This window comes from Manis javanica, chromosome 8 (genome assembly GCF_040802235.1).
Source record: "Manis javanica isolate MJ-LG chromosome 8, MJ_LKY, whole genome shotgun sequence".
In the NCBI taxonomy this organism is placed as follows: Eukaryota; Metazoa; Chordata; class Mammalia; order Pholidota; family Manidae; genus Manis; species Manis javanica.
The window spans coordinates 68,418,113-68,440,572 of record NC_133163.1 but is presented as its reverse complement, the minus strand read 5'-3'; the positions used below and the strand labels follow the sequence as shown (position 1 = coordinate 68,440,572).

At 37.5% G+C, this 22,460-nt stretch overlaps 1 protein-coding gene across 2 annotated transcripts in view; it reads right to left on the bottom strand.

Annotated features, from left to right (window-relative positions):
• Positions 1–278: 278 nt before the first annotated feature.
• Positions 279–22,460, bottom strand: part of PRKD1 (protein kinase D1) — a 330,689-nt gene continuing 308,507 nt past the window's right edge. For both annotated transcript variants that reach the window (XM_036999390.2, XM_073211416.1), the window contains exons 14-18: positions 20,514–20,675; positions 19,897–19,995; positions 18,684–18,951; positions 1,576–1,661; positions 279–779 (exon numbers count right to left, since the gene is read on the bottom strand). In XM_036999390.2, the coding sequence (XP_036855285.1) occupies positions 561–779; positions 1,576–1,661; positions 18,684–18,951; positions 19,897–19,995; positions 20,514–20,675 (834 nt within the window). In that variant the 3' untranslated portion in view covers positions 279–560. The remainder of the gene's footprint in view (positions 780–1,575; positions 1,662–18,683; positions 18,952–19,896; positions 19,996–20,513; positions 20,676–22,460) is intronic.

Below are 22,460 nucleotides of genomic sequence, written 5' to 3'. Positions count from 1 at the left end.
AGGCACACCAGGCAGGCAAAGGTTTTGAAACAGTAAAACTCTTACATGCATCTGTGTCTTAGGATTGTATGTCCATACCCTCTAATCCTCATCATTCATTTTTTTCCACATGAGTTTTGAAGTTGTTCATAGAACACTGGTAATAATCTACTCTTCAAGAGTTTGCTTATAATGACAACACCAATGGGACACACAAAACAGAACTATTTCATGGGCAGCTCCTGTAGACTCTTAACAAACAGAGCATCCAGTAAGAAAAACACCGATTTGCAAAGGCACCGTGGAGACAGGTTTAATGCATTAAATACAACATGAATCATTCACAATAACAAGTTTAGTGTTTCAGGGAACTTTTGTTAATACAACACAGTTGGTCACACAAAATACAAATGCTTCTGTTGATTTGTCTTGGCAACTCAGATACATCAACAGTGCTAACAGCTTAACAGCTTTGTTCTCATCTGACAGAAAATAATGGCAGTTCTGCAAGGCAAATGTTAAACCTGACCGTATGTATTTATTAATTCCACAGTGTTTTGACAGATTATAGGGGCTGGAACTCAGAGGATGCTGACACGCTCACTGAGGGCCTTCATTTCTGCCTCCTCAGTCTCAGGACTGTCACTGTGGCCAACACTTGGAGTGACCAGGCGTGCCGGGTACTGAAGCCCCTGCTCGCCTGCATACTGTGTCCACCGCAAATCATCACTTTCATGGGTGATGTAGCGCTCCCCGATTTTGCATTCCAGCTCTCGTAAATCTAACCAGGTCTGATAATCCTGTGGAAGAAATTCCAAAATATTACCATGGAGATGATGAAATTCATTAAAACACTGTTTCATATGTTGTCAGCTCCCACAACTGAGGAGTTACCCTTTTCTCTCCACTCTTTACAGTGCTGCATCTTTAACCAGGCACCCTGATGTGAGAGCATCAGCACCAAGCCATCCATTTGCCTAAACTTCAAAAATGCATACTGTTTATATGATGTCATGTACCAAAGGGTGGCCAATTAATGCTTGCAGTCAAGCAGCTATGAATGTTGGTGTTTCTTTCACATTTAATGCCTACAAATAATTCTTCAGTAATTCAGAGTATCATTTATCTGAACTTAAAGTTCAATGTGACAATAACAAATATTTAAGAGAAAACAAACACATGCATATACTTTACATTTGCCATGCATTTGTTCCATGAGTATAAGCCTAGGATTTAAAAACATAGCTTCCAAATGAATACAGTGCATGACCAGATGGGCATCTACTTGGGCATTTATCAGGATTACACATACAGATACTTTTGATATCTGATCTTTGGAGTTTTGTTATGGCCCATAGTTTTTTTGTTTTTGATTTTAGTGTGTGTGTGGTATGTCTCTCACCTGTCAAATGTTCCTGGTAGAGAGGTTTAGAAACACTTCATTGTTATTAAATCCGAAAAAGTTTTAGGCATTTGGCAAAAAATTGGTATTAGAATTACTTTTAAAAATGACAAAAGATTTTTATATATAATAATCAAATTATAAATATTTAGAAGGTCATTTAACTGAGAAAATATCCAAGCATTGATTTTTACCTGTAGCCATGGGTGACTCAGGGTCTTATCCACACTATAGCGCTTTCTCATTTTTACTTGCAGCAAGTTATTGATAAGATCAATGGCTGAAAAAAATTTAAATTATTGGTAAAAATGGCTGAAAAATCTGGAACATATGCAGAATTCATTTACAGTTTATTTCACATCTGTTATTTCACACAGTTAAATGTAGCACAGTGGTCATAGGCACCAGAACCTGAAGAAAAGTCCACTTGAGAAAACCTTGGCCTTCATTTATTTCAGATGCTAAAAAATGAAACAGGAAATAATTCTGGAGGAAGGAGTATGAGTCTTCAGTGAGTAGGATATGAATTTCTCTTGGTCTAGTCTTAAAACATTTTTCTAAAGTAGGAGTTTTATTTACATATGCATCATTTAAATATGCTTTGCACTAATGGTAGGATAAAACTAATATTCAAGAGAAAGCATGTAGTAATTTTGTTATAAAGTGTGTTTAAAGTTTGAATATACATAATGGGTTCCATAGTCTTGAATTAAATGACAGACATCTGGACACCATATTTAAAAGGAATAAAATAAGCATAACATGGGCTATGACTCATGATAAACTTAAAGCCTAAAAACCAATGGCTCAATAGGAAAACACTGTCTTTTTCACTATGCTTTTAAAAATAACCAATGAATTGGAATTATGTCAGCCTCCATTGTTTTCTAGGAGAACACAGCAAAAACCTTGTCCAACAAAAATTATTCTATGAAGTTAAAATGAAAATATCCAGCTTAGTATCTGCCTGTGATTGGGACTCTTACAAGTGTAATTTAGGGAGAAAAGTGGTTTGGTTTTCTATTTATCTAATCTACAAAGTATCTTAGTTTCCTATAGTACCATGTGATAGAGTTCTCACTTTTCTGAAAAATTATATTTTCAGCCTAGACCATTAATAGCTCATTATTTATTGCCTTATGATTCCCACTCAGTGTTGTAATAACTTCCCATATTTCTTTCATCATTTTAGCATTTTCTTCCCAAAAAGAGCTTAGTGAAATTTGCCATACTAATGGAATCATTCATTCACATTTCACTAGTTAATTTTCACCTTTAACCTACCCTGATTATTATGTTTCTTAAGAGATGGATATTTCCACCAAAAATTGTAATTAAATAGGTAGCTGATAAAGAAAAATTTCAGATTAACTCCCCAACTTCCCCAACTATCAAGTCTCAAGTCAGGTAGCTTTGATTCTATTGTTTGGTCTGTATTAACATGGATGGTCCTGAAAATACAGACTGTCACAGGAGTCCAGAGGCCATCTGGAATGAAGACTGTTTGATTCAATCAGAATGAATCAGAATCCTTCTCATTATCAGGCAAAAAGAAATGATTTCTACAGTCTTTTGGTAATCCAGAATGGTCTTTCTCTAACATTAATATTCCAAGCATTTGTCTGCATGGATGGCCTATAGAATCAAACACCTAAGAATTCACTGATTGGAGAAGGTAAAGCCAACTGCACACATTTAAATGTTGTCCATGCCTTAGCTAGGATACCTTAGGAAACACAGTACTTAGGACAATTTCAAATCCCAAGCATGTGTTCTCAGAGAGTTTTTGAACATATAGTTCTCTTAGTGACCTGTGTATTGGACATGTGCTTTTAAAACATCCATTCACGTGATTTACTCACTGATGTGTGTGTAAAGTGAACCTTCCATTCTTGCTGCTGTGAAGTCACACAGCAAAAATGGAGGATGAAGAATGAAGGCAGAGCTTATGTGCTACTGTATGCATGCCACATCATATGCTTCTCCAGGCACTGCAGGGAATAAATACATGTGTTTAATTCACTCATTCTGCTTTGAATTATGTAATTAGGAAGGTAGGAGCACAGTAACTCAACAGAAGGTTTGGTTTGTACCCAAATGGGTCCCAGCAGTGAACCTCCCTGCCTAACAGGGAGGGAAGTACTGCCAGACAAGAAACAAGACAAGGAGGGTCTGAAGGGAATGGAATAGGTGAAGATGGAAAAACTCTTTGCTGAGTAAAGCATAGAATCACACATCTGACTACAGCCAGTGCCCAGGTGACCTGAATAAGCACAGCCAGGTAATGATGAATACCTCCAAGAGGCAATAGTTTAGGATATATGTAGAGAATTAGAGGGGATGCATGTGTGTATAAATATGTGTATGTGTATTTGTGTGCTTATAAATATATTTTGTTGTTCTTGGCAGCAAAGTAACAGAAACAATTAACTACTGAATATTGGAACCTGTAGCTAAATGTTGGGAATCAGGTGTTACAGAAAAAATAGGTCCATCATTAGTGTTTGAGAACTCCATTCTACTGTCATTATTTCTGGAACTTTTAAAACATCCTTTTCATTAATGAAGTTCTCATACAATCCAGCTTTACTTGCACCAACCTGAATGCCTTCATAAACCCATATTTGAAAGAGATTCTGAAGTTTTTTTCCCCTAATGTTCTCTTCGATGGCTCTTTTCCTTACATGTATGTATCAATCATTCATTTACCTGTTTACTCACCAAATTTTCCCTAAGAAATGAATGATAAAGCCCTGGATCCACAAAGCTTCCAATCTAGTTGCAAAGACAAAATATGGGTACACACCACACACACACATATGACCAAAATGGAAAATGCACCATTCTGAATCTTTGACCTTTAATGAATATTCTACTCAAAGAAAAAAATGCTGTGTTTAGCATTTGTGAACTATAACTAGCTGGGGTTCTAGTGATTATCTTCAGTGGTCTGATCTATTTCATGTCAGTTGTGTTACATGATAGTAGTGACAAGAATTCTTTTCTCCTATTTTGTGCCCAAAGTCATCTTTTTATAACTTACCCATGTTAATACTACTTATTTTTAGGTGTAACTGAAAACTTGACTCTATTCTGTATGACAGTGATTCACCTTAACTTCACCTTGCACAGCTCCTCAGGTTGCCCTTTGGACTCGGTCTTCCTGTGAACCCTTATTTTAATGGTCACTAGCATATTTTCAATGTCTTTGTCCATTTATTGACTAGAACTTTCCTCATAATTAATTGCCAACTTGATTTGTGCACACAGATATTATTCATACAGTCTAGGATTAAGGGTTTTCCTTTTTGTTTTTAATTTTACATTCATATTCTTAGGTATTCCTCATAACAACTCTATGAAAGTAGTTATTATTTAATCTCCAGTTTACATAAAAGGAAAAACTAAAGGTTTCAAAGGTCAAAGTCAGACAGCTCCTAGGTAACAGAGCTGAGGTAGAAACCCAGAGGGACTGGCTCCAAAGCTGGGGTCTCAAACACTACGGCGTTCGGCAGCCCGAACAGATCATTGACTCATTGTTGACTGATAATGAAGTCAAATATGAGCTATACTTTAAATTTTTCTAATCTTGAACATTAAACAAATTTTTCTTAGTTGCATTTCCACCAAACTTCTACATACTTAAATGGAGGGGTAGTTCAATCTATCAGCTATTTTTCTATCTGTAATTTTATCTTTGTGATTTTAACTAAGTATTTTAGCTTGTAAAGACAATTCTGAATGTGATGTGATTGATCCCTTCCTATCAAGAAATCTCCCCAACTTTCCACTACTTCCAAATGAAGAAACCTATCTGCTATGTAGGTTTATTGGGAACTTTTTCAGGACAAGGCTTAAATACTGGACTTGATGACTCTATCCCAAGTTACATTCATAACTGTTGTGTCTATTAATTATTATTTGAGCAAGACTGATAAAAAAGCAGTGTTTCCTCCTAGGAGTACTCCCATCCAGTCTGTATTTCATCATCTTCTTTAAAGGATGTTGTGGGAGATTTTTTCAAACGTTTTATGATAGTCAAAGCACATCAGCTCTCAGTACTACTCATTCTATAAATCCAACACTCCTTTTTAAAAAGAAAATGAAATTATTCTGGAATAATGGATTCTAAGTAAACTAACACTGACTTTTAGTTCACATAAACTTTTAGTAATTTCCTTCTAAAGACCAGGATTTGTTTTCTAAATCCTTGCAAACTATTCAATCATTCATTGTAGGATTGTCAAGGATAAATGTTAAGCTTCTTGTTGGATGATTTCAGAATCCATTCTTCCCCCCCTTTTAGAAATTCAGAAAACTCTGGCTTGTTTTATGTATCCTGGTATCTCTCTCTTTTTACTCATGATTTATTAAAAATTATTCACAATGGCTCTAAGAGCACCTCTGTTAGCTTCTTCAATATTCAGTAAGTCCGAACATTTATTGTATTTCACAGCAGCCACTGAGCGTCCTCGTGTGACACCTCCATTTCCCTGCCGGTGGCAGCTCCCAGGAGAGGGCTGCTGTGTGTAATGCAATGTGTAAAGGATCCAAGTTACCGTAAGGGGGAAGCCAATAGCAACAGAGCAAAAAGACTAGTAAAACTGGAGTAGCCATGGCAGTCTCTAAAGAAAGCCAGCCATCAGAAAGGAAGTCTAAAGGGGTTTTCAACTTCAGGTGCAAAAGGCAAATAAGACTCAGAATTTTGATCTAGAGGGAATATGGTAGGGCATGCCTTTAGAACTACAGGGAGTGGGGCAGAGGGAGAGGGAGAGACGAATCTGTGAGTTTCTTCCCAGAGCAAAGTAAAGGTGAAAAGGAACTTGGTCTGGCTATGGGACACAGGAGGTAAAGAGGGTTGTGGCAGAAAGGGATGCTGGTGCCCCAGGGGTAAAGAATGCAGACACTCCCAGTTCCGTAGAGCTCTGTGAGGATCTGGAGCCTGTGAGACAGGGGTATTTGGAGATGTAGAGAATGCCTCAGGAATTTCTGTTACCCAGTACTCCCTTCCACAGACATATGTATGAGGTGGGGTTTACTGCAACACAGTGCTAGTCTCTGTGGATTCGGGCAATAAGCAGATGCCATTTTAAACAGCTGGCACTGGGCTAGGGCCAATGCCGGGCAGGAAAAGAGCATCCTCTACTCTCTTGGGTTCTACTTTTTGTTTCACACCCTCCACCACTTTCTCTCTCAGTAAGAAGACTCCCTTCCAGCTAGGAGAAAGCAGGAGAAAAATAGGCACTGGCTTGTTCCTCCTTTTTACAGCAAATACGATACCAAGTTTTTGAGAGAGTAGTAGGGTTATTTCCTGATTGAACCAGCCCATTTATTCGGGAAGTCAGTCTTTCTAATATTTCTCTGAGAGTGTTGGTGCCTTATTCATCTTTAAGCTCAATCCCTTCCTTCCACTCTATTAGTAAATATCTTAAGTCCAAGCTCTCACACCTTGGACAACCACATGGGGGAAATGTGCGAAGTCTTCCCTTTCCTTTTTTACTGGAAAATTTTTAACAATTGTATGGATCAAATTTTCATTTTTAAAGGTTCCCCAAGCCCTTATGAGCAAAGAGTTTGTACTTTCTAAAATGTCTCTAGCTATGGATTTACACTAACATCACCTATAAAAGAAAAATATTTCCTATAAAAAAAATCTGTTTTCTTGAAGTCTGAAGTTTCTTTTTTAGCTATAAGAAATTCTTGACTAACATAGTTACTGTCCTCCTAACTTCCTGGACAACAATTCCTCTCATTGCCCCATGAATTGAGAGATCAAAATATCAAGAAAGCAAACAGAAAATTTAATTAAACATTCTTATTTTTTTTTGTTTTTACCAGAATGGGACTTTTCAACAGAAAGGATGTTAGGATAGCTGAAATTCTGTGTGGGCTGTTTGCCAGGTACACAAATATATCTGAACAAAACCAAAATTAAATAGTATATGCAGGAGCTGAAGGGCTTTGTGTTTTAATATGAAAAGCAATGTTCCACAAGAGTGTTAACTGTACAGATTCCATTTTATTTTGGTATCAAAATTCAGAATTTTCTTTGAAATTGTGGAGACTATACTGTAGTCATTCAATATTTCAAAGCAAATACCACGAGCATGGACACAATAGGTTCTGTGTAGGCAGACAGGACATTTGCACTGCCATTGCTAGGGCCAAGTATCCAAAGCTTGGAGAAAATCCTAAAAGAATGGAATTGGACATATTTGAATACATAATAGGTTCCTCAGGTCATATCTCTCAGTCATCTTCCACTTCTCATCTTGTATTATTTCAGGACATGCCTGTGTCTCCCCACCCTCGCCACAAGATTTTCATTCCTTTAAGGTCACACAGATTGTGTATTTATTATTGTACATACGTTTCATAAATAGTTTTTTGAAATGCATCATTTGATGCATTAGAAAAATCCTCACTACATAGCACTCAGTAGATTGAACCTATTAATTAAAATTTTAAGTGGCCATTTTCTCAGCTCTAAGTTTTAATATCCACATTATATGCACATGGTTTTCATCCTTTTGGCTAAAAATATTCCTGGATGGTAGGACATCACAACTTTACAAAATATAACAGGTCACAGGGAGAATGACTTCTATCAGAAAATTAGAATCATGCTGGGAATATCTATAATACAGAGCATGCTTATTTTGCAATGTTTACCTTGCAGAAGAGAAGTCACCTATGAAACCCCAGGGCCAACCTGTTCTGTCCAGGCACAATACTTACCATTTTTATGTACTTTTTCATTTCATATTTACTGTCTTCTTTAGGTACACCCACAGATTATTCAGGTACAAACCTGCAAATCTGAAACCAGAACAGAACTATCCTTCTAGTGATGGAGCCATCATCTATCAACCACCGAGCTCCTTGCCTTCATGGAAGTGTTTTCTTTTTTCCCCTTTCCATTCTGCCTCGCTGCCTGCCACAGGGCTTGTTCAGTACTTCTTTGGCTTGCTTCATGCTGATGCTAAGTTGTGTGTTTATTTTTAAAATCGTTTTGCAACCCTTCACATTCCAGCTCTCAGTCCAGCAGGCTGTTGCCCAGCAACACTAAGTGGGACGCTCCTCTCAGGGGCTGAAACCAGAGGCTGCCAGCAGCAAACAAGGCCGCTGGAAACCATGGACTTCCCCTGTCTGGAGTCAATGACCTCAATCCAGTGAAGTGCAATACCTTCAGAGACCCAAGCCAGTAGTGCCTTTCCTTCTCAGGTTCTTTCCTCTGTAGAAAGTTATTCTATCAACAGTTACTCCTTTGCTTTACATTCGAGTGCATTTCCTCGTGAAGACTAGAAACGCGATCTTGGAAATCATGAATTGTTTAAACACAGCATACAGTGGCTTCCAAACTGAAGCCAAATTGCAAAATTTCAAGTAGACATCAATATATTTATATTAGTCTAATGATGTTCAGAGAGTTATTTTTTTTTTCTTTTTCACTGCCCATTAACATCCTTCGGAGAGGTTTTTGTTTTTGTTTTTCAACAATGCTGGCACAGAAGCCAAAGATCAAGTGAAAATCTTGAGGGGAGGGGTCTCCACATATTGGTATTTTTAGAAGTGCCTCAGGTGTTTCTGGTCTGTGCAGTTAGGGTTGAAAATGCTTGTGCTAAGCAGTGCTCTTTAGATTTTTACATGCCTATGAATAATCCAGGGATCTTAAAACTGAAGATACTGATTCAGTTGGTCTGGGGTGGGACCTGAGAGTTTGTTTTTAATGACTCCTAGGCAGAACCTCAGACCACATTTTGAGTAGCAAGGTACTGGGGATACGAGAACATTTAAAATAGTTAATTACCGGTTTAGTATTGCCCAAAGGGTCTATGAATAGATGGATGCAAACACAAAGAAAGGTATCTGGACACAGAGAAAGGTATCTGTCCTCAGTCCCACCTGTCTCAGTGTTTCAGTATGAAGATACAGAAAGGTTCTAGGACTCAGATATACTGACTGGAAGAGCACACACATTGGATTACACAAATAAGTTCCAAGAAAACCTGCAGTCTCAGGTTACGGGCCATGCTGGTAAGATAACACTTAAAAGGGACAAATGAAACGAAGTCCTCTATTTAGGGCTGCCTCCCCACCCCTCAAGAAAAGGTCTAAGTACAGAATTGGAAAATGTGGCTCGTAACAACACACAAGAGAAAGAATTCAGGTTGTAAATGCACAGTGAGCTGAACATGAGGCTACTTCTGCTCCCAAATCAGTTGTTATTTTATGGTATTTTTAATGGCATGCTGAAAGGAATGTGTTCTTTGTAACGAGGGAAGTGGTGGCTCCACCTTACTCTTAACTAGGCTCATTGAACCTTGAGCCTGAACAGTTTTGGGGTTTGATTTCACAAGAACATAAACAAAGAGGAGAGTGTTTGGACAGAGTGAACAGGAGGTTGAAAGAAAACTGATTGCCCAGGACAAGGGAAGTCCTGCGGATGATGTGATGGCTACTTTCAAACCTCTGAGATGAGCTTTATTTGGAAAAAGGAGTGGGCTTGTTCTGCCAGTGAGTATAAACACAATGACATTTTTGCTCATTGTGCAAGGGTCAAATTAAGAAGGAAAGGGGTTCTCATGAAATTGTATATTTTCCATCACTGGAGCAATTTAAGAATCTTCTGGAATATTACTCACTGGATTGGTACTATAGAGAAATAGTGGGGTTAGATTAGATTTTTAACATTATGTATTTTAAATATTATTCTCTGTTGTCACTGTGGAAGAAAAACTCACAGAATATTTAACCCTTGTTGTTCCTCTATCCTACATCCCCACATATATTGAGATGTTACATTTCAACTCAACTATACATTCAAAAGTGCATTTTTACTTTTATAATTGGGATATATAGGAAACATTTCAATTTCAGGGGTAAATAAACACCTAATTTCTGAGCACTTATAATGCCAGAGCTCTTGCTAAAACTTTTTTTAGCAGCTTCTCTAATCAAATTATCATTTGTTACAGAAAATTCTATTAGTTATATTTTACTTGCTATCAAAACAAATGATTCCTTTCCTGGTGGCACATCTTTCAGATACTATCTCATTTAGATTTTGAAATGTATGTGGATATATATATATACATAATTTTAACATTTGCTTTCCTGGTAGTTTTAAAAATCACTGTATGCCTTTGGTTCTTCATTTTAAACTTCCTTATTATTGAACAAAATATATGTTTTAAAAATATGAACCACAAGTCATTTCAGACTTGTGTTTAAACAAATTTGTTTAAAATGTTAAGCCCCAATTTAAAACGTTAAAATGTTAAACCCTGATGCAAGTTCTGTCCCTCATAATTCATTTAGTTTATCAATCATGATAGAATTTCCTGGCACCCAGTCAAGCATTTTTAAGCAGGTCACTGGCTAGTCTCCGCACATCTCCACGCTGTTATGTCTGACAGTGGTGCTAATATGTTGACAAATCAATCTATTCATTAATATTCAGCAGGCTTGCTGGATCTGTAAGCCTCATAAACTGCCACAAACACAGTTTAATTATTAAAATGACAATTGTCTTTCTTTTGTTTCTCATACCATTGGATTTCTGGGTCTCAACTATCCAAGGCTTATTTTCAATAGGGTTATTTTTTGTTTTGAACAATATGTAGTGAAAGAGGGACCTACAGCTGGTTCCTTTTCATGGCAAAGTGCTACTTCCAACTTCAGTGTTTAGCATTCTGGAACACTGTTGGATTTTGAAAACATACCATGTGCTATTGGTGTTAGGTTTTTATTTAGCTTTGCTTTGTGTTTGGACTGGCTGTATTTTTCATCTCCAATTTCTGGGGGAAAAAACACACTTATGACCAATTTATTTGAATGTACCACGCTGAATAACAAAAATTACTTTAAAAATAAAATTTGGGTGCTTTGACAAATATACTGGTATATTAGGATAGCCATTCTATCTCCTGAGATGCCATATATTCTATACTGTACATACATGTCAGCAGAAGATTGAGGCCAAATGAAAGAATAAGTTTTAGCTGTGCTTACCAAGGAAAGGAAGTGGCAGAAATACTACCGTGGAGGCTCCCGGAGCACACAAGTGGAAAAAACCTATGCCACTCGTGAACCATCACAATGATTCTGAATGAAAGACAAGCTGTATGGATTCATGCAAGGGCATTTCTTTTTTTCCCCTTTTTATATATAGAATGTCAAGGTTTCGTGTCTGATCTTAAATCCTGATAATACCAACTAACCATGTGACTGGCATTGAGCAGTTAACTCAGCAGGTGACCTGAGGGCAGGTGCTTGTCTAGACCTCACCTGTGAACTCAGAATATGATCTCTGCCTGGAGGGGCCGGGGGCTCAGTGTGAGACAGTTTCCGAAATTGCCTTTGTGTTGATTACTGCCTGCTTGCCTCCCTAATGGTGTATAAGGGAATATCAAAACTCAAAAGGAAAAAAACAGTAATTTTCTGATGATTTTCATGGTCTATTATTAATCTTCCTCAAATTTACCATGTGTCTCTAATTGAACACACCAATTCAACATGATGATGGAAGCATATCTTTAACAAATGCTTTCTTATCACTCCAGGTCATAGATAGTTTGAGAAGAAACACTTAAAAAAACTGATTCCCTTTCATTAAGGACAATGAATTATTTCATTTCTGTTTCCTCTATTTTATTGTCTTCCTCCTCCCAATTAACTTAGTTATATTAATTTAATGTACTAGCTACCTTTGTAATTTAGAACAGTGCCATGCACATGACATTATATATTGTGTGAGATAGATATGTACATTTCCACATACGGAACATTTACAAAAGTGTTAGCACTTATGATTAAATCATAGATTAAATCATGCATGTAAATGTACATAACTCAACCAATTCCCTTAGGCAGAACCCTTATGAACTCTGAAAGTTTTGGCTTTTACAGCTCTTTTCACTTCTTCTTTATCCTCCTCCTTCCCAGTGTTAGAGAAGTTTCATTATTTAGATCCTTTTGCATAATCATAATGAAGTCAGGCATGTGTGGTCTAAATGTTTTCTAAAATTTTAAATTAATAAGCTATGTGTGAATAATTTATATATACTATTAGGAACTATAAGATTATAATCCATACCCCCTATGCCCTATAACATTAAATTTCTAAACCTATGCCCACACAAAGCAGAATTTAAACGTTAAAAGGATTCTATTTTCCTATATTCCTTTAATTGCTCAAAATCATGACACCTTAGTTTCTTCTTTATTACACATAACTTTATTATAAACCTTTTTCTATTTCCTGAAGTGTATATATTTTTTCTTCTTTCTTCTTGACATAAAGAAGTTTGTTGAGACGCTTTTCTATTCTTACTATTTTCACGGCAATCTATATTGAAATACATTTGACATATGGAACACATAACTTGTCCTTATATTAAGTATGTGATAAAGAAGATGATGTGGTACAAATGATGTTAGGAATGAGAGAGGAATTTTATAATTTATTTTAATTTGAATATTGGGAGCTTAATTTAAACATGTTTTAGAGTACTGGAGGATGTCAGGTCTTCCAGGGGATTAAGGCTCTCAAGGAGCAGAGTTTTGATTGGTGATCCATGTTCTCAGTCTCAGTGCAGGGGTGGAGCTTGGCCATCTCCATTTAAGTAGCTCCTCTGACAGAGGTTAAAGCAATGCCTGCTGTAGATCTAGAGCTAGACCATGACAGGTCATTTAAGATGAGCCATAATCAAGGAGGTTCTTTGGCAAGATTATTAGGATCCTCTACCTTAGAAATACACCAGTGTTCTATTAGCTAGTTTTTCTATTTGCTATTTCCAAACTCTACTTAGAAATAGTAATATTTCTACTGGTACCTCTGGTACCTAATTCTTAAAACAGACTGAGTCTCACCTGCAATTATCTGATTTTTTGTCAACATCCATGAAAGATTCACTCTCTGATGTACCAGATGTGACAAACATGGAGGATAGCCTGGACTATCTCTCATTCTTTTGGAGTTGCTCAAAATGTAATGAAAGGAAGGTAATATTGTATATGATCAAGTAAGGCACAATTTTCCTTAGTTTCACCAGGTTATCTAAAAAGTGTTGAAGTGATAATGGGCTGCTGCCTTTCCACAGGATAAAGTAAATTTGCCTAATCAGATAAATATTTTTAAATTGATGTGCAAGTCTTTCAAGGACCTGAAAAGGTCACAGGGACACTGAGGGATAAACTCAATCTATTATGAGGTAGAGCTGGAGGTGAGAGTGAGGCTGTGATTACTGATGGGTAGTAACGATCAACCAGATGATGTCACTTGGCCATCCAGATAGTCACAATGATGCAGTGAAAAAAGGTGGGACACACAACCGTGCCTCAGGATGAACCAAACAGTTCTCAAACTCCCTTCCTGTGATTATCTAGTCTCCTCTGTGTGATTATTTGTAATCATGTGATTCATCCTGAAGTGTTCTTTTGTATACTATGCATTCTAATGTAGTTATATTTGTATAATATATATATATGCAATGTATGTATTTAGTTATATATAATTATATGTAACTAATTAAATGTTTGGCTACATACATAACTTCATATAATTGTAGTTACATATGTGTATGTGTGTATAAATACATATATAATGATAGATCATGCAAAGTGATTTATAAAATAGATAAATATTGACAAACAGATGATGTAAAGCATTTAGTATATTTAAGGTAATCTAGTTATGTCAATCACTGTGCTAAGCGCTTTTCAGTGGAATCTCATTTAATACTTAAAATGACCCAGTGAGTTAGGAATTAAGATCCTTATATTTCAGACATGAAAACTGAGACCTAAGAGAGTAAGTCTCAATAATTTGGAAGAAGCCATCAAGACACTGAGTGGAAGACCTCTCAACTCAGGTCTGCATCACAACATGACCCTGTTTTGCTGTATTTTTAGATATTATTAAAAAATGTGCTGCTACGCTAGCTCTAGGCTAGTGAAAGTGTATTAAAAATCTAATGACAGCATGGCTAAATCCATTAGAAAGAAAATCAAGAGGCTGTAAATGTAGTGGATAAGAAGATTTACCTTGGAACTATCTTTCAGGATTTACACCCTGGCCCCACCCAGACAAGCCACTTAATGCTCTATTCGGGTACTGCCTCAGCTTCAAAATGAAAAAATTATAGTGTTCAAAGGTTGGGGACAATTAAATGAGTTCATATATGTTAAGTTTAAAGTAGTGCTTGGCTACAGTGCAAATGTAAAAGTATTAGGTATTTTTATATTTTCCTTTCAAAATTTAATTAATTTTACTATCACCATTTTGTCTCTAATATATGCTACCTTAAGTTTTCCTCAAATTTTTCTCATTTTTCAAATCATACTTTGATTCCCAAAACAATCTATTTTTATAATGGGCCTCTGTTAATGCTTTTGTTTGTTTTTAGCCTAGTATCTTTTCCCCACAGGGACCTCCTCTCTCCAACCTCGAGGTGCTCTCCATCACCCATATGGCCAGTCAGAGCCAGGCTCCTGAATGACTACGTGATTATTCCCAGGATTTAAGCAGAGCCAATCAGTGCCCTTTTCACAGACTCTATGGCTCCTGAGGGAAAATTGCTCTTCCATTCTGAGATCATGTACAATGAGTGGCATGTAAGCCTGGAGCTGCTGGGGGGTCACTCTGTACCACATGAAGAGTCCACTGGAGAGGGAAACCACCACAAACAAAAGCAGAACTGACAGACAGAGAAATGAGACACCTGAACCGCAGGATCCGGATGGATGAGGTTCACCAATTGGATCTCCCAGTTGTGTTAATAAATAACCTATCTTCTGCCTAAGTTACAGATAGGTTTCTATTATTTGCACACTACAGTGCTGATTAATTCACTAATAAATTATTAGTAAGCATATCTCCAGAATGCCAGTACTCAGCTTGTTACAGTATCACGGCAAATATAACGAGTTTAAAATATTTCCTACAGGTTCCTAAATATCATGCATAAAAAACAAACACCCTTTGGTGTGCAACAATGTATGGTACAAAGAATGGAGACAAACAAGTTATTTCAAGTTCAAGACCTACCACTGGGAGACCTTAGGTAAATCACCTAACCTTTCTGGTTTCTCTCTAAAACAGAGACTAAAATATATTACTTATTAGAGGGTAGCTGTGAGGATCAAATGGCAAAATGACAGGTGAAGCACTCTAATATATAGTATTACATGGTATCAAGTCCATGTCTACACTAACGGAAAAAAAATGCATGATAAAGGAATTTTTTCATTCTGACACTTCCACGTATTTTACAGACATTAAAACTTTTGCTTTTCATGGCAAGAAAAAAATACAACAAACAATACGTCTGAAGAACACTTAGAAATATGCACATCAGTTTGCATACAATTTCTAAAATTATACAATCAACTCCTGGTTACCCACCAGAACAATTGCTTAGCTTATGTTCTGCTACCCTCCTCCGGATCCAAATCCTTGGCTCACGCCACACCTGCCTTCACACGTACCTTTCACATCCTTTATCTCATTTAGTTTCCATTGCAACCACATTATATAAACAGGAATCATTCTGTTTTACAGGTGAGAGAGGAAGTGAAGCTCAAAGAAGGTAAGTGATGGCTAATTAGAATGGCAGGTAGGACGATATCTAAACTGCTTGACTGTTGATCCTGACCTTTGACTTCAGTCAATGCGGTCAGTGCCTAGATTATCACTTCCTTGTATCTGGATTTTTAGTGGTTGTGGTGTGGTTTAAAGTATCCTGAGACTGAAAATTTACTAACATCAGTTGTGACCACCCTTTACCAAATACCAGTTGGCTCGCAGATTTATCAGATCTTAAGTGCTTAAAATTATTTGGTACCAGCCCCATTACAACTTGTAATCAGAAAGTTTTTTGTTCTCAGCAAGATAGTGGAATAGAAGCTAGGCCGGTAATGTAACACTTCAGCTAATATTATGATATAATTTAACTAACTTTTCTTTACATCAAGTATTAGTTCTGCTCATATACCAGCAGTTCGGTAACTCACTTGCCATCCTGAGCCTTGGATAGCAAGTAGCACAACTCCTGTGTGACAAAGGCAAGGGCGAGCCAGAGGCAGACCCAAGGAGGGGATAAGGGGCCGGTTAGCTCCCGGACTGGTACCCGAGCTTCTCACCCGTGAGCTTGGGCTCCACCTGCCCTAGTCTCACATCACTTTGAGTGGCAGGACATTTTTAGGGCTTACATGTATCTACAGCCAAGTAAAATGTGCACTTCCTGATCAAACATAGTGCCATTTGAACTGTCCCATGTCACTCGTTCTGAAATGCTGTTTTCATTCTTTTCAATTTTTAGTGTCTGGCCTAAGTTCTGTCTCCTTTGAAAATGCAATTCTGACTAGTGCAGTCCAGAACCTGAAGACCCTGATTTTATAGCTAGCTAGCAATTCAAGGACATAAATGATAATTTTTCCAAATTCATACAATTCATCTCTCTAGCTAGCTTCAAGTTCTTTGAGCACATTTCATGTTCTGTCCTTTACTTTCATGTTACCTATGATGTAAGTATATTGTGGTTTCCCAGCAAGAGTTTCATAAGCCACTGATATTTATGCCTCTGGTCTCTATTATCAGTGATAAATAAATGTTCACAATCTATAGCTATTCATTTCTGGCTGAAATAGGTCAAATCTACATATCATGGCCAGCACGTTTCCATGGTACGAGAGGGTGGGCATCACTCATTCTACTACTCCAAGAAAAAAAATTAAAAACATGAAGGTTGTTTTCACAATGTCCTATTCCCACATAACAGGAAGATGTGTAACTGGGTTCACAGATATTCCAGATATGCACTATGGTAACAACATTAGTACTGGACTTCTAGATTGCACATATGAAGCATAATGGTTAACCATATTTAAAGGTAACATTTCCTAACAAGGGTACTGGTCACAAGGTTATTTGATAATTTCTTCTTTCTGTCTCCTGGCCAAGAAAGGTAGTGACACTTCATTGTTGGCCTTTGTTGAATTATCCTAAATATTTAATTAGTCCTTTGGCTACATGACAGTTCATTTGTAGGTCACAGATTTCTCTAAGAGACAGCTATCCAGCTATGATTTACAACCAGTTAAAGGATGTGGAAGGTTGTTGCTAATAGTAACTCAAGGCCCTGACAATGGGTATCTCTCACCATTTAATACTAACAGTAGTCAGACCTTAAACATTTCTGGCAGTTTACATGTGCTCTTTTCCAATTGCTACACAACCACACACAATAACAAGTATCAAGTAGATGTTTATTTATGAATGTATATGCCTTTTTAGGTGGTGAAAAATCTGAACAAAATTAAAACTAGATGCAGGCTGAAAAGTAAATTGAAGCAGATTAGTGATTAAAGAATGTATGCTCAGACTATCCAGGTATAAATTCTGGCTCTGCCACTGACTAGCTTTGTGATTTTGGCCTGGGGTGTCACTTCTTCTGTCTGTGTTCTTACTTGAAGTATAGCTATAATAGTAAAACCTATCTTTTTGGTTTTTTTGAGAATTAAATACACCCCAAAGCACGCTCACTGAGGAACTCCTTTCTGAAGCATTGAGCAAGCCATTTTTCCAGCGCAGACTGCCTGGCCAGTTCATTTAAAACAATCTCTCTTCTTGTGGGAGACAGACCGATTTATTAAGAAGCATTTGATGTTAAATAATGCAACCCACTGCTGAGGTAATCTATCCTGAAGAAATCATCAGAGATAGAAGTTATATGTAAGGATGATCTACTAATGAACAAATAGAAGCACCCTAACTGGCTAAATAAAATATCATACACGCTCAAATCTCACACAAAGGCAATTAGTGCACAAAGAACTTGGTGAACAAATATATGTAGGAGGATCATTAAAACACCAATATCATAAAGTTCTGGTGTCCATAACAGATTAAAAGTGCTTAATACAGAAATAGGTCTATGGTAAGTAAAGATTATTTGGTACCATTACATCAATGTATAAGTATTTATATGTTCTAAGAAAATACACCCAAATGGTAACCCTTTCTCTTTGTTTCACTTACCTCTTAATATATGTTTCTTAATTTCTCTATTAATATATATACATTTCATCATGAGATATTTTTGGTCTCCATTTTCTTATCAACCCACCTTAATCAATTTGCTCTCTACTCAAGGGGGCCATTTACAAGAAGCTTTTATTCAGTTAATAATTCACAGCTGGATTAATAATATAATTACTATATAATCACATATATTATAAATAATAATACAGTAATGGTTTAAGGGTTGCACCATTATCATTTTTGAATGGAAGAGAGTACCTTCATGAGAGATTTCCTTCCAGGGGTTGGGTGGGTACATGAAGGCTGCATTTTGGATTTGGTCGTGTATGTCTTCATCCTCATTAAATGGGAATGTGCCACTCAGGCTGACATAGATGATGACTCCAACAGACCACATGTCTAGAGAGCGATTATAGCCCTTGTTCCTCAGAACCTCAGGAGCCAGGTAAGCGGGGGTGCCCACCACAGACCTCCGAAACGACTTCTCGCCAATGATACGGGCAAATCCGAAATCGCAAAGCTTCACCTGTTGATAATAATAGTTGGCAGAAATGGTAAAGTCACAATGTGTGTCTGTGTATATCTTAGTGCAGGTCCACCAAAGACAGCTATGATACTTTATATACATTGTATGGGTTTCTCACGGTGGAAGTAATAATAGCTATTTTCCATTTCATGTACCTGAAGACAGCGGTTTATGTACTGATACAAAAGCATACTTTCATTCATAAAAAATCATCTAAACATCCTCCCTTCTTCCTCACTAAAACAGAGAGCTAGATGTGAAAATATGTATACTCAGAAGTGGGTAATATTGTTTTCCAAGACAAGAAAACATGCAAATTCCCAAAGTAACCAACTTGACTCAAGGGCTTATTATAAACACAGGCTGAAGGATCAGCACAGGGGCTTTCGTGTTATTCACAGTAATCCTCAGCCTTAGCTCTGCATGGGCACCTGGGTGGGACCTGAAGGTGCCAGGGAGGCAACGCACGACAGCCACCTGGGCCAGGTTGCTTCAGGTCCAAGAATCTCTGAGGAGACATCCAGTTGTTTTCCATCCTCTGAGTTGAGGAAAAGAAGCAACTTTAGCCCTTGTCCCTGAGGACACTGAACTTAAACGTCTTGCCCAACATGAGGGTGCTGGTGGCATATCCCTGTAGCTAGTGAGTATTCTCATCCTTAGGCCAGTGCTAAACTTTGGCGTAGGGCTGCCAATTCTTCAGGATCTGCAGGTGACAGAAGCCAAAAAAGCCGGAGGAGCAGGGTCAGTGTGTAGTATCAGGCAGGCTGAGGTGGGAAGGCAGGGAGACAAAGCCACAGTCCAGAGAATATAACAACACATGGATGAAAATGAACAGGTAAAACTTGAAACAAATAAAGGTTTTGAGTTAAAAGAGATGACAGAATGCTGAAGGGAGACAGTGATACTGTCAGCTGCCTTTTTGCTTACAAAGGCTTTTATACTTGCCTGAGGGAAAGGGTCGGCTGATGCCAGCAACACGTTTTCGGGCTTGAGGTCACAGTGAACAATATTTTTAAAGTGAAGGTGCCGCAAAGCCACAAGTATCTATAAAGAAGAAAATCATCAAAATAATTTTATTTTGTTCTCTTAGTTTATTTCAAGATGTTTTCTATTAGGACATAAACATAAAGGGCCACAAGAAAACTCACAATGAACAGTTAAGCTTCTTGATGCTTAAGACACTGAAATAAGCTAGATTAACATAGCAGGTTTCTAAGGGAACATCAGTGGGAAAAGTACCATATTATGGTATTCATACAGCAAACAAGAAAATAATATCTAACAGGGACACCCATTCCTGAATATCTTGAAAGGACCAGGACTCAGCCACTGTGCATTTTAAAATTTCATGAGGATTTTTTTAATACCTGGGCCTGCACACAGAGTGCTCCTTTGGTCTGCTGGACTCTGGGTACCACAGACATTTATTAAATAATGCAATTTGCAAGTGTAATTTAGAGTTTAAAAGCAGGGACTAAACAAGGATAGAAAGCTATAATTAAACAATGATAACATTTGATATTAAATATTATCTTTTCTTCTGTCTCTAATTGATTTTTTACCTGAGTAATTAAAAACTTCGTGATGTGCTCTGGCAACCTGCCCTTTTCACTTGACAAGATCATCTCCAGCATGTCTCCATGGAGTTTTTCCATAACAACAAACACTCTTTCAGGCGTCTCGAACATACACTCCAAATTCACAACACCAGGGTGATGAAGGTTCTATTAAAGATAAACAAAGCACTTGAAGCAAATGAGTTTTTTGATACTGTTTGGCAAGCTCAGTGATTAGACAAAATGGTTCCAGCTTAAAGCTATAGAGAAACCCACACTTTAGATTTCTAGCATCTCTAAATTCCACATGTGCTGCTTTACATTTTTGAAATTCTAATGTCTCCAAAATATACATCTTCACTTCTTTTGCATAGTGAGATTATTTTTTCTATGCTAAAAATCTAAGTTCTAGCACAGTGAAATGCTAATCATGTTTTAATTAGAATGCGATATTGAGACCCATACTTTCTTGGGATCATCTCCAGTATTAAGCATACTGTCCTAAATAAGCATAAATAGGCCATCTCTACACACTCAGTAGAAATTTAATGTAGACAAAATAAAATTGGTTCATGTACTGCATCTAACTGTACCAACAAAGCACCTTGGTCAAAATCTTTTGGAATTGCTCTGCTATATGGAGGCTGCAATAGTTTGCTGTGGAAGCTCTTGCATGGAGTGATCACCACGAAAATAGCAAAAAACCAGTTATTATTGAGCCCCTGCCTTGCTGAGGACACCTGTGTATGTAGGTAGTCCAGCTATGTTGTAGTCCTGCACAGTTCTCAAGCACTCAATAACTATTTCCACAACAAAGTCATGGCTAATAATGACAAGCTGTATTCAGCTTGACCAGTTAATTGTGACACATGTCAAATGAAATTACTCTTAACATTAGATGGGTTCTTATAATGATGCCAAAGTCTGTATGTTGGTCTGGAGTTAACAACAAAAGCCTTTGATCATTTGACCTTTATTCTTTTTCTGTGCACAATAACAAAAAATTCCTAACATTAAAAAAAATTCTAACATTAAAAGAAATATATTCCACTGATATTTCAATTAAAAAAATCATAAACAAAAACTACATAAAGAAAAAAAAACAGGGACTAAGTTAAATGTGAACAGAGGAACAGAGAAAAAAATTAAATGCTTTAGTTTTGAAAAAAGAAATCTTTGTAAGTGGTAAAATTGTATGTGAAATGAAATCTTCGCAAACTACTCGAAACCCGAAATGGCTCACTATTCAGACCTGAGAGATGGATGTGAACGGCAGAAGGGCCTGGGGCTGAATCAGCATTGTCATCCATGTGCTACCCGCTGGCAAGGAAAGGCTGCCATCAACTGGACACAGAGCCACGTGATGGTGGGCAGGGGCTCCTGTGACGATAACGTGTGTCTCTGCGTGCCCTTCCACCACCTCAGCATTTTGGTGATTTTGATCTTGCCTCAGACATTTGATGGGTCTTTTTGATTCAGAGTACACACAGTACAATGTGGTCATGGGACAGCAAGTTTCTGAAAGTTCAGGTCTGTGTAGATGCCTGCATGTCTACCCAATAACCTTTCACCTCTAGAGGGCTGGGGTCATTGTTCTTGAAATTGTCGCACTGATAACTGGTCAAATCTGGTTACTGCACATGGACCAGGTCTCCAAGTACTCATCCCTGGTGGAGGTGAAGCACATGGGAGAGGGCGGGGTTAACAAGCTCCCACTGTCACTACTCTTACTGTATTTGTCCTGACTGCCTACAAATTAGACCAGACAGCTGACTGGCTTTGACCGTATGGGAGCACCGGGTCCTTAGGTGGGAGACTCTAAGGAAGGACAGCATATATCCATCTGAGACGCAATATGGAATATCAGTTATAGCATTTTTCATACCTGTACCACCTCATTTATCCCCTTCCCTGATAGAGAAGACAGCCTCCCTGGACAGACTGCCAGCAGGC